Here is a 12,688-nt window from a genome sequence, read left to right as displayed (position 1 = left end):
TTGGAAATGGAGTTAGCTGAGTATAAGTTAGGGGATGCAAAAATACAAAAAAAAAGCAATGGCTGGAGATTTGGGGGATATTTAAGATGCTTTATTTTCTATGGCCAGTTGATCTTTGCTAGACCATCTTGTGAGGCCAAATGAGATACAGTCATCTTGAACAAAGACCTGGTAAGATTCTGTGATCATGGAAGCCTATCAGGGAACCAGTATGCTTCCTTTTGGTCATTAAGAGGGTTTAATCATATTAATATTGACAGTTGAAATAAAATGGATGTTTTTTTATATTTCAGCTTTGCATATACTCTCTTATTAGTCTACACTAAGTCCAATAGTAAATTGAGAAATGGGGAAACCAAGGCTAAATGACTTGCTCAAGGTCACACAACTAGTCAATGGCAAAGTTAGAACTGAACACCAGATTTGTCTCTGGATCCCATGGTCTTAACTCTTATGCTATTTTGATTATAGCTTGGAGAAAATTTGTATGACTTCTGATGAAGTGATGTATGCTTAGACAAATAAAGTATAAGAATAATGCTGTGCTGTTTTCAGTTCTTCACTTGAAACAATTTTTACTCCTTTGGGACTGTTAACAAATTTAACATCCTCAGATATACTGATGTCTATTGGGGAATATATTCAAGGTTCAATTTGCTTTTCTTGCCTTTCTTCCTCCATTTCCTTTTCCTTTTACCTTAAATGGATTCACCCAAATGTAGAAAATGTGAGGTAGTTCTGCACAAAGGTGCTAGGTGTATGAACCAGTTGGGCTTTAGGAATTGCAATTCAGAATGTTCTGCAATTTGCAATTATGTAACTCCACAGTGCATAGAGTACATGTCTCCAGGTGGTGAAATACTTGATAGCAAAGCCGATCATCCCAATGATAATGACCGTAGGAAGCCAACTATCTGAAAAATCTCAATTCTTTACCTCAAATGGAAGAGAATAAACAGAAACACAATACAACACACACACACATACACACACACACACATATTTTAAGTTGAATATACTGTGACTAAGATGTTTTCCAAGATCCAGTCCATGTAAGTGAATGTCAAATTTATACAAGTAATTTAAGAACTATTTGAATATCTCTGTACAATTGAAGTATCTCTCAGTGTGTTTAAGAACTTCAGTCATTATATATTTGTTGAATTAGTGACACATTTATACCTCTTTTTAATGTCATTATGACATAACTTCCCATAAAGCCATTCTTTCATGAATACAGCTTTATTTTCTGTTAAAGAATTGATTTCACTCTTTATTTAAAATTTCATACTGGTTGGTATATGAAATGTACAAATGAATGTCATTAAGGATTTAACAAGAATATATATGAATTTGATGAGGTTTGTTCTGCTTTTGGCGTAGTCCTCTGTATGAATTCTCATATGCTGAAGGTTGTTTGCTATTCAATTAATCTAGGGAATGGGGCTCGGGGCAAATGAACTCATTCTCATGCACATGTTTCTAAAACAGTTCTTACTAGTGTTTGAGATAAATTAGAATAAAAACCAACAAGAACATGAAAAGAGACTAAGAACAATGTTAATGGGGCAATTTAACCCAATTTGGTTTTCCAAATGACCTTCCATCTTTCACAACTATTATCCTTAGTACCAGATGCTATCAATCTGGTGTTGAAAACTTAAAATATTTTTCTAAATGTCTTTAAAGCTAAGGTGGAGAAGAATGACTCTCTTATTTTTGGAAGGGTCAAAGGTTAAATTATGGCTATGCTGTTCTCACACCATATCATTTATTGATCAACATAATTAACCCTTTTTCTAGCCTGTGCCATGTACCAAAGTGATTTCCAATGGTACTTTATGTCTCAAGAGAGACTAGGTGGCAGGTATAGGTATATTTCAGAGGGCCAAGAGCCCTATGTTTTTGAAGGGAACAAATCAACATAATTAATTAATTTGGTTCAAATATAACCCTGGCAATTTGGATTTTGGTTGCTTCTAGTTCTGCCTTGCATGTTACTAAGAATGTGTAGCTTTATTTTTATTATTAACCTCACAAGACATTTCCACTGTGAGTAAATATAGTAATGAAGGTCATGGCTGTATTTAATGTTATAACCAAAAATGATAGAGACAGAAAACCGCAATGTAACAGAATTTATTCAAGGAGAATCTGGTACAATCCAGTTGTCATTTGAGTATAGTATTCCATTTAAGTATAGTTTTCCATTGTGCTTAAAACTTTAGAAGGTGAATGACACTCCTCACCCTCTCTATTACCTGTGGGGTAGAATTCAGAGTTAGTGATGTAGGTTCTTTTCAGGAAAGTACATGGTTCTTTTCTGTAGAAACATCAAAGAATTTACCTAAATTTATTTCAAATTAATAGAATTCTGGGTTTGCAGATCTACCAGGGAGAACCATTATAATGATCAGTAATCAGTAGCTATATTAACAGGTAAAACTAATTTCTCTCTCTCACTATGTGCCTACTGAAACACCAACAGGTTAAGTTGCCTTGCCTGTCACTCACCTTCCAGTTCCTTTTTTTTTTTTTTTTGGTAAGAAATGAAATTATCCACTGCAAGTCAAAATTATTAATTGTTCTTTCTATTCACGGCAGTTTTCCTTTGATATGCTAATATGTTATGTTTTATGCCACCCAGAGAGGACTCCATAGTATAGGCTGGAAACACATCCATAGTTGCCTCTTCTGTAGCCTTTCTTATTTTTTTTTTTTAATTTGAGGGTAGAATGATGATGAGTAATCATCTTAAATAATTTGTTCAATGAAGAAATGAATGGGGAGCCAATAGCCCCCAGTATCGCTACCCTTTTCCATCCCATCCCCCCATACATGCAAGCAGAATAAAGGTCCTAGTGAGTCACACATGGGTTCTTCTCAACTGATGATAATTCCTATATAGAGATGGCCCTACAATTGAAATGCCATGCATGCCTCTGCTCACTTGGTCTGATGCTATATTAAAACTTAATATTCTTTCTGGCTTTCAGACTTCTTTGTAAATTGTTTCCAAGCCACCTGTTTTGAGATTTTTATTTCATTTTTTAATATTGGTAATTTGCAGTGGAGTTCCCTAAGTTCCAATATAGTGCTATGAATCAAAAGTGATGAATTACAATTCCCTAGTTTCTGCAAGATCAATGTGAGGTTGGCTGACGAGACAGAACAGTTCCCAAAGCATGGCTTCATTATTTTGCTATTTGAAGCATATTCATTAAGGGTGAATCTCCACAACACCACTCTCCAAGTCTCTCCTAATTAGAGAAACCATCCAGGAGTAGCAATAACAGTTACCAAAGGAAGAGGGGGAGATGCTAGTCATTAAAAGCATTATGTTTTAGCCTTGAAACTAATTAGATATTTCATGTTTGGAAGAAGTGTTCCTAACAGGCTTTATGAATGGATGTTTGTTCAGGAAGAGATTCTCATAGAAAAAAAGAGAGAGGGTGGGAGGGAGAGAGGAAGAGAGAGAAAGAATGGGAAAGAGAGGGAGGAAGGACTAGGTAAACTTACAAGTCAGCATCTCTCATAGTAATGATTTTTAGGTGCTAAAAATCTGCATAAGCTATATCGTTACACTTATAACTGCCTTTATTTCCAGATATTTATTTGGAGTTCCTCTTTTTTTGAAATATGTAATGACCTGGGACAAAGAGAGATCTAAAGAGTCACCTTTACTCCCCTACCTATTTAACACAGATGAGGAGGTGCCTGGATATCCTTTATGGAATTAGCCATCTCCCTCACACATAAGGGCTGATTTTGTCGCCTTTGGCTTCCCTCTGCCAAAATGTACAACTGCTGCAGATGCTTGAGAAGTGGAGATGGGGGAAGGACTCAGCCCAGGCTTCTGAGGGAGATGAGGTAGAGTGATGGTGGAACATGCATGACGGAGAGGATGAGTGTCCCCTGTCACATGTGACATTGATCTGGCAGGTGAATTACTCACAAGTCAAAGAGATCCCCATGCCTAAATTGGCCTGGTTACAGTGTGGTTGGAATAAGACGGAAAGAGTGAAGATAAACCTATTTCTGTAAGTGGCCATACCTTGCACTGGTCCCAAACCCACGCCACATGGCCAAACCATGGTGGAGCACAGCATAGCCGAAACTAACCTGACCCCCAAACCTATCATCCGAGGGCAGAGTGACTTCAACTCCACCTCTACTAAAGATAAATTGAGATAAATTGATATCTATCTCTAAAAACTTCATAAAACAAACCAAAAACCTAGGATGTTTTTTTTAATGACTTATTGACTTTTCAGATTGTTCTTTAAGCTGTTTTTTAAACTTTAAAGGCAACACTGATAATGAACGCTTCCAAATGGTAAAACAGAAAATCCCCTTCAAATATAACCGACCCGTAGAAGAGTGGCTGCAGGAAAAAGGTAACCGTCGTTAAAACTTTCATTTTAAAATCATTTGATTCTAAACCCTCATTTTTAAAGCCTGCAAATAAATGTTCCTTAAATGATAATCGCCTGCTGCATAAATGACTGTTTTAATTTTCATTATAATTTGTGTCAGCTTCCACCTGCCATATGTTGATAAATCATGCTATAATACATTGCCATTAAAATACAGTTAAAGGGACTAACATCTAGCCTGCTATCAGCATGACAGCCACAAACAAGAAATTTCAGGAACCTCTAAAAAAAAATGTATTATGGCAATTTAACCACTGCATGACATTATTTGTTAATTTGTTTTAAATTACCTCTTACACTGAAGCTTTCTAAAGAAATTTCAAAAGTACTTTTTAAACTCATATCTCAAGGCTGTTTTGATTTTCCTAGTTGTAGCATGGTTAACCAAAAAACCATAGATCCACTCTTAGTAGCTTAAACTGCTTAAAACAAATGCTATAAGGGAAGCATTGTGTTTTAACGTTTGTTTTTAAACAAAGAAAAGAATGAATTTTGCTTTTGCATTCAAACCTGCAGAGGCAAAAAAAAAAATTTGTTCTGTTTTATTTTTTTTATAAGAGATTCATTGCATCCTAGTTGCTGACAGAAACCAAAAACAAAACGAGGTTGCTTTACACTTTTGTTGTGTGATACCTTTGTGTGTTGAATGTTTTATGCAACGAAAGTGTAAGTGGTCAAGAAAACAAGTTGAGGAAAAGACTGTGCAAGGCAAAATAGCAGTTTCTAATTTGCTGAAGGAAACAACCACTCAATAAAAGAGGGCAGCGGTTATAACTCACATTAGAATTTTCTGTGTGGCTTCTCTTGCTTAGGAGATGAACCAGTGTTTTTCAATGAAGAATATCATCTATCTCTGAGGAGCTATGTACTTTATTTTTTCTTGAGCTCTCCTGTCTCAAGACCTCAACCAAGCCCTTACAATTTGCAGAGATTTGATGGACTTACATATGAAGAGCAACTAGGGATATTATGTGGTATGCAACTTAAGCAACAAGAACTACTGCAGCTTTAAGATGGGTGAACACATTCAGACCTTTAAAAAGGATAATCCTCACCAGGTCTTAACTGTTTGCCCTGTTTTGAAAAAAAAAAAATGTGGTCTAATTAAAAATAAATTAAGAATAACTCTAAAAAGCATATAATAATTTTGTTTAGTAATCACCAGCTCATAAAGTCCCTTTAACATTAAAGACAATGACTGCCTCACTTTTCGAAAGGAAGGGAGAACTGGATGCATGTCTGAGTCTCATGTGCCTGAGAGAACTTTTTTGTTTCTTTCAATTTTATGTTAATAATATTTTATTTTACTCCATTGCCTTTTGAAGTCTAAGTTTAATAGCATGCCAGGCATTTTCATTTGTATAAATCATTATAAATTATTAGTAGACTTTGAGTTTTTCTTATGATAACATCATTATCAGTTGGCTTTCACTTAGAAGGATGCTTCAGATACCCAAATTGAGGGTTGGGATGGGGGAGGCGTGGTTGAGGTGGGAAGGAGGGAGGCATCCTACCTTCTTAATCAAATATACATATGGGTTACTGTATGCAAATAATATTAAACAGGCTCATTTGCAAACTGAGGTTCTCGTCTATCAGTTATTTTCACTGGTATTCCTTATTTTTTCTAATTTGGGTAAGTAACATCTATTTATTCTATTACTTTACCTCTTCCTCTGCCTAGCTAACTTCCCTTGCAAAAAGGATAGAAAATATATACTGAAAGACCTTGTAGAGACAATGAATATGAAAGGTAAAGATGGAAGGATGATTAGACAAACACTTCAGGAAGTACTCGGAATGTCTCTGGAATTATTTCTATCACTGGGGAAGAGATTTGGGTCATAGCATTCCCAAGTCTGTTTCCGGCTCTGTCTACTATTGACTGAATGTCTGACCTTAGACGATCCACTTAACCTCTTTATGTCTCAGATTTCCCATCTGAGGAGAGGAGAAATAATACTGCCAATTCCCCAAGGGTGTTCTGAGGTTTAATTAATTAGTCTTTGTGCAACACTGACTGGAGACGTGCAAAGATTTAATTTAAGCGTATGTGGACTTGATGTCGAAATGAGGTAACAATTAATGACTTCCAAGAAGATGAGCACCTGAAACAAAACAAAAAGTCACTCCTGTTTTGATATCACAGTCATAATTTCACAATATTCAGACTAGAATGTGTGTGTGTGAACACACATATGTATGTATGGTGTATGTGTATGCATGTTTGTTTATAAATGGTCATCTAATAAAAATTGATCAGAGGAAGTGAAAACAGTGTGTATAATGAGATCTGCCATTGCTTTTGAGAAATCCAGGACAAATGATGAAAGGCAAACTTTCTTGTCAGTCCTTCCCATCCTTCATGGGTTCGCATATTAATGACATTTCCCACTTATCCACGAGCTCCTGCTTAGCAGGGAGAGAGAAGTCAATCAGAGGAAGGGTCAGTAAGAAACTAAGTATGTTCCACTCTTCCTTTAGGGATTTCCAGCTTTGCCATTGAAGTCCTAACCCAAGGTACATAGGGCTAGGAGAAGGTTTTAACACAAAAAAGAAGAGCAGATCTTGCTAAGAGTAGACCATAAGACAACTAAGCAAAGAGAAACCCCCACTTTTCCAATGGTGTGAGGGGAAACTAAAGCACAGGCAAACTCTTCTTTCTCACCCCCACCCCAAATGACTTTGTTTCCGAAAAGGGATCAGTCAGAACCCTCTGGAAAAGCAGTGTAAGCCAACAGTGAAGCAGCTATTTAATCTTCATGTCCCAAATCATGTCTTGCCTTTCCTAATTCTTGGGTTAGTCTCAAATAATCATAGATCACTTTATGGAGCGAACCATAGCAAATGGATTGAAGGTAATCCATCATTTCCAGCCAATTTAATTCAGCACTAAATTTCAGTTTCCTCTGGTCCTCTTCTTATTTGTAAGCATTGGCAGAATGAATACTTCCAGGAAAATAAGTTGAGAACCATTATAGGGGTTATCATTGTGAAGTACTTTCAAGAATATTAGAATATAGAGCCTTGAACCTATGATCAAGGCTACTCAACCGCTAACTAATCACCAGTGCTGGATTTTTATGAAAGAAAGAGAGAAAAAAAATATGAACAGGCAACAGCTGTGTACATGGAAGAGCTACTTGACCCTGGGGCCCTCTAGGGTAAGACATTTCACCCTAGAAATCTTCTGTTAATCAGCTTCTTATAATGTTTAGCTGTTTCAAATGCCTATAGTAAGTTTTGGGCTCTCAGGAAAATCTGTTGTCAAGAATAAACCATAAAGAGATATGAACTTTGGGCCATCACTCTCTATTACTATACATGATGCATGTATATACAGGACACTGAAGGAATTGATTAGGAAATAATGGAGATCTATTAGCTTTGTTCTAATTGCACCCTGCTATTGTGGAGGCCAGCAAATGCCTTTTCTATGCTGCAGAGATTTTATAAAATACAGCAGAATATTCTCACTGTAATAAAGTTCTCTGATCAATTCTTCAACCTCCTAAATGGGCATTATTTATAAATGATTCTTGAGTAATAGGACTTAGGAGTTGCCCCAATGAGCAAAGTTGACTCTTGTCTGAAGAGTACCCTCTGAGCGGTACATACTTACCCTTCTCTGTCACCTCCTTGTCTCACATTAGTGTACAATGAGAAGGTATTCCACATTACACACCAGAAATTCAAGATGGCATAGCCTTTAAGACTCTGTGATAGTGGTAGCTGTTAAGATTCCAAACATCAAAATATAATACTATTATATTTTAAAAATATAAAAAATTCAGAAGGGATATATCTAATTCCATTAACAAGTATCTTTTTTTGTTCCCTTTCTCCATATGAAAAAGCACAAGGAACTAAGAAGGCCTTAGCATGTTGCTGTCATGATAAATTACAATGAGTTTTCAAAATCTTTTTTTTTTCCCTTCTAGGAAAGATCTAACTTGAGACATTTTTTTTAAATAAATACAAATAGTTGGGAGTAAAATTTGTTCTATGATTCCAAACTCTATTCTACCATGATTTTATTCTAATAGTTTTCTTTCAACAGAATTATAAATAGTCCTCAAATAGAAACTCTAAATAAAGTAAACCACAGATATTCTTCATCCCATTAATATATCTCTATATCATTTAAAGAACTTTATGACTCACTTTCTTCATAAATACATTTTTAAAATTCACTGATTCTAAAGTTTAGGAACTTTATCAATGCCTACTTATTTTCCATATTTTAGGGAATTATTTAGTTCTATGACCATACCTCCAATATAAAAATATTGGTATATATAGAAATGTATCTGCAATTATATTGTTAAACAAAAAAATATTGGCAGGATATTATTCACTAGGAAATTGTGTATTGGGCAACTATTAGAATGTCAATTTTTTAAGTATGCAATTAATCCATTTAATATGAATTTAATTTAATCATCAGGCCTAGGTTTTTAATTCCTTGCTCCCAGTTACCTCACTGAGTTTTTGTTTGCCATATATAATTCCTTTAGGTTGTAATGTTAATTTTTACCTTAAACAAATCAAAGCTGTAGGCACATATTATTTTTTCTAATCATTGCCTGATTTGGATATTTATGTTATCCACTTTTTAAATAAATAGAAACATTCAAGAAGACTTAGTTATATACTCAAGAAGACTGACATGCCTCTCATCACTGAACAAAGATTTCTTCATCCTTCAAATAAAAAATAAATAAATAAACACCTGATGGTTCAGGATTTTCAGATAGACAGTGGAAGAGATAACTGTAATGAAATGTTACTTGCCAATGCTGACATTGAATTTTGTTATCCATTTTCCCCTTTCATTTGCTGAAGGAAGCCTGTTTTGTGCCTGATCCACTCAGACCAGGCAAGGTAAGGAGAGAAAATGTATGGGAATAATAATGTTTCCTCCACCCAACCCACTAGGCCGGCAGTTAACCATCTTCAACACCCAGGCGCAAATAGCCATTGGCGGAAAGGATAAAGGACGCCTCTTCCAAGGTCAACTCTCTGGGCTCTATTATGATGGTTTGAAAGTACTGAATATGGCAGCTGAGAACAACCCTAATATTAAAATCAATGGAAGTGTCCGACTGGTGGGAGAGGTCCCATCCATCTTGGGAACAACACAGACGACCTCCATGCCACCAGAAATGTCTACCACAGTCATGGAAACCACCACCACAATGGCTACTACCACAACCCGCAAGAATCGCTCCACAGCCAGCATTCAGGTAAGCCTTCTTCCAGGTATTAGTTACTTCTGTACCTTTGCCTTTAAAACCTTACTATTGTGGTCCATTTTCTATATAGTTAAAGATATTGAGTTGTTATGTTATAAGAAAGATGCCTGCAGATGCTCATAATAATAAGATCCAGTAGTAGAACAAGATGAAGTCACTGGTAAAGAAGTTATAAAAGTCTTTAGGCACTCCTAGGTTATTATTCCTATCATATTTTTCACTGAAATGGTAAAGCTGTTATTCAAAATGAGCAATGAACTACACTTTTAGTATGAAATACTCCCTCCTCTCATTTTATTACCTTTTCTTTTCAAATAGCACAAAGGGAAGAAGGCAAAAGGAAAATTTGTGATCATAGAAAACACTATATCCTAGCTCAATTCTGTTCACATCCTCCAGATGGCTTTGCTGGAACGTGAATTGTTCATTATTGGGGCCAATGGGTACCATTAAATCAAGGGCAATTGGAGCTAGAAGTTCAACTAATCCTCATAATATGCAGTCTTTGTGTTTGATATTAAGTCTTGATTAATTACTTGTCATTTTTCGGTCCATTTTGTTTCCTTTGTATTTAACCAAGATACTAATTACATTAGAAAATGTGAAGGTTTGAATTTAGCTAGGCAGGAAGCCCTTAGTTTTGTGGTAAGGATTTTGTTTTTTCACTTTAAAGTAATTATATCCAAGCTAAAGCTTAATACTTTGCTGACTCCCTTGGCATTTCATAAATCTAGTTAGTAGAGGGTAGGAGGTTAATCGAGTTATTAGCTTTAAATGCTCTGGCATAAAATAAGACATTCCAATTACTAGTGGTGAAATCACCCTTAGCCTAGTTAGTGTTCATAGAAAATGTAGTAGATCAGTACTTGTCCCTTCTGTTTCTTAGTTTTTAAGACAGAATCAAGGAGTCCAACTGAGTCTTTGACACCACCCTTCCATTGACTCTGATGGACATTGTCAACTTCGTGTTAACCATCAATTAAACTTCCAGTTTTCTGAATTAAGTATATGTGAGCTGGGTAGAGATCAGCACGTTCTCTTCCCTTTTCCTTTTCTTTGAGCAGAAATTCAGATACCTCCTTACCTGACTCCATAGGAACAATTTGAAGCTGTACATGCTGATGATGTTACCAGTCAATTTTATGTGTTTTCCAAAGGTTAAGAGTAGCAGTCTTATAATCACCACGTGCTGTTGCATGCATACCTATGCACATGCTGGAAAGAGAAAAATACTGCTTCTCTGCCAATATTAAAGCAATAACTCCTGACACCTCACTCCACTCACTGAAAAGAAGATAAAAGGCAATATATATTTCTATTATGACTCTCTATAGCTCAAGAGTAGATCTGTTTATTGTTGGTGAAAGGATAGTTCTGTTTGCACAGGACTTGGCAGACTTGTTTTGCTTCTGTCAGAATACATTCTGCTAACTCTGTGGGAAGCAGAGGAGCAAATGGCTTTTTCTTCGTAGGAATGGCTGATCCTGTAGTCCTTTTTAAGGCCAAATTCTCACTGACCGCGGGAGGATTTAATCTTACACAGGGATTCAGGGACTAAGCCATGGTAATTGTCGGTTTTTGGCCTTCCCTCCTGTGGCAAATACATAAATGGGAGCAGATTGGGTGAGTCCCTAAACTCTTTCTACAAACTAAGAAAGTCAAGGATTTGGATAAAGAGTGGATTTCAAAGTGCAGAACTTTTGCAAGTAACCTGGAGTCTCTTGGAGGAGGTGGACATCTGGAAGAGCCCCCTTCGACAGCTTTTCTCTGGTGTGTTTTTCTTTTCCTTTGAGTCCAGTAATAATTGAGTTACATTTACATGCCTTTCCTTTTACTTCTACCAAGGCCATAAAAGTATATTATAAATCTATTGACACTCTGTTTTTAAGGGTGTGTAAACACATATCCTTGGAGGAAAGCCAATAGCCTTGCAGCATGGATTAGACTGGGGTGGGGGACAAAAGAACTCTGGGATTTTTTTTTTAAAGATAAACTAGAGGAAATAATGCTGAGCCAAGGGTTTGGGACGTTTTTTGCTCTTGCCAACGAGCCATAAGAACTCAACCATGTGCTTCACAAAAACTTGAAAACCTTGAATCCAAGCCTATTCTGGTCTTAAGCATATTCTATAGATCACATCAAGCCTAGGTTGGGACTGAGGACACAGAAGCCCTTGGAATCAATCCAGAGTTTAGGACAATTCCAGGAAGACTATGGAGACTTTGAGGGAGGAAGGTCAGTTCCAAAAGCTTCAATTTGCTTGTATGATCTAGCTCATTTTCTTGGATGAAGAGGTCTCATAAAACTCTGATCTCAGGGAGACATTTTAGAGGCAGGGGGGAAAAAGTAGGGAAGATTGGAATTCATATTCACCAGATCCATCATTCATTTTTCATCTGTGTGAAATCACAGAACATTTTCCAAATGATACTCTATTGTATCCCTCTTTTGCTTTGATAATATTATTAAAGCAAAGTTGTCCTAAAATGAGTCTCTTCTGGGGGAAAAAAATAAGCATGTGAGCCTGCAAAAAAAAATGTGGCTATTCAAAACCTATTGGTTCCTTCTTAAAGCTAGTACTAAGAAAACCTCATTTGAGGAGTTCATTTCTGGTGGACCTTGCCCATTGTTGATTTCAGATCAAAGGAAACCTGTAAAGTGCTTTCTGTGCTGCTCTTAACTGTGTGAGAATGTGAACAAGTAGTTCTTAAGCTGATAGAGCTCTTCAATGCTCTGGTCTCCCAGAAGTAATTGGTGCTTTGATCTTTCTGATATTCTAGTTTGCTACAGTCGTGAGTGTAGAATTGCTTGTGAATGACATGGACTATGTTAAATTATTCAGGGCTTTTGTGTCCAAGCATCTGATCTTAACCCTATACTAAGAAGTATCCCTCTTTGTGCTCTCAGAAAAAAAAAATTAAGGTAAACATTGATAAAGAAGGTGTGTGTGTGTGTGTGTGTGTGTGTGTGTGAGAGAGAGAGAGAGAGAGAGAGAGA

At 36.3% G+C, this 12,688-nt stretch overlaps 1 protein-coding gene across 8 annotated transcripts in view; it reads left to right on the top strand.

Moving 5' to 3' along the window:
• Nrxn3 (neurexin 3) overlaps positions 1 to 12,688 on the top strand; it is a 1,482,316-nt gene that overhangs the window by 1,327,759 nt on the left and 141,869 nt on the right. For 5 of the 8 annotated variants that reach the window (XM_071606610.1, XM_071606632.1, XM_027931677.1 and 2 more), the window contains 2 exons: positions 4,308 to 4,397; positions 9,375 to 9,682. In XM_071606610.1, the coding sequence (XP_071462711.1) occupies positions 4,308 to 4,397; positions 9,375 to 9,682 (398 nt within the window). The remainder of the gene's footprint in view (positions 1 to 4,307; positions 4,398 to 9,374; positions 9,683 to 12,688) is intronic. The other 3 variants (XM_071606618.1, XM_027931682.2, XM_027931686.3) reach the window with 1 other exon arrangement.

Source organism: Marmota flaviventris, chromosome 2 (genome assembly GCF_047511675.1).
Source record: "Marmota flaviventris isolate mMarFla1 chromosome 2, mMarFla1.hap1, whole genome shotgun sequence".
Classification (NCBI taxonomy): Eukaryota; Metazoa; Chordata; class Mammalia; order Rodentia; family Sciuridae; genus Marmota; species Marmota flaviventris.
This window is presented reverse-complemented; position numbering and strand designations above follow the sequence as displayed.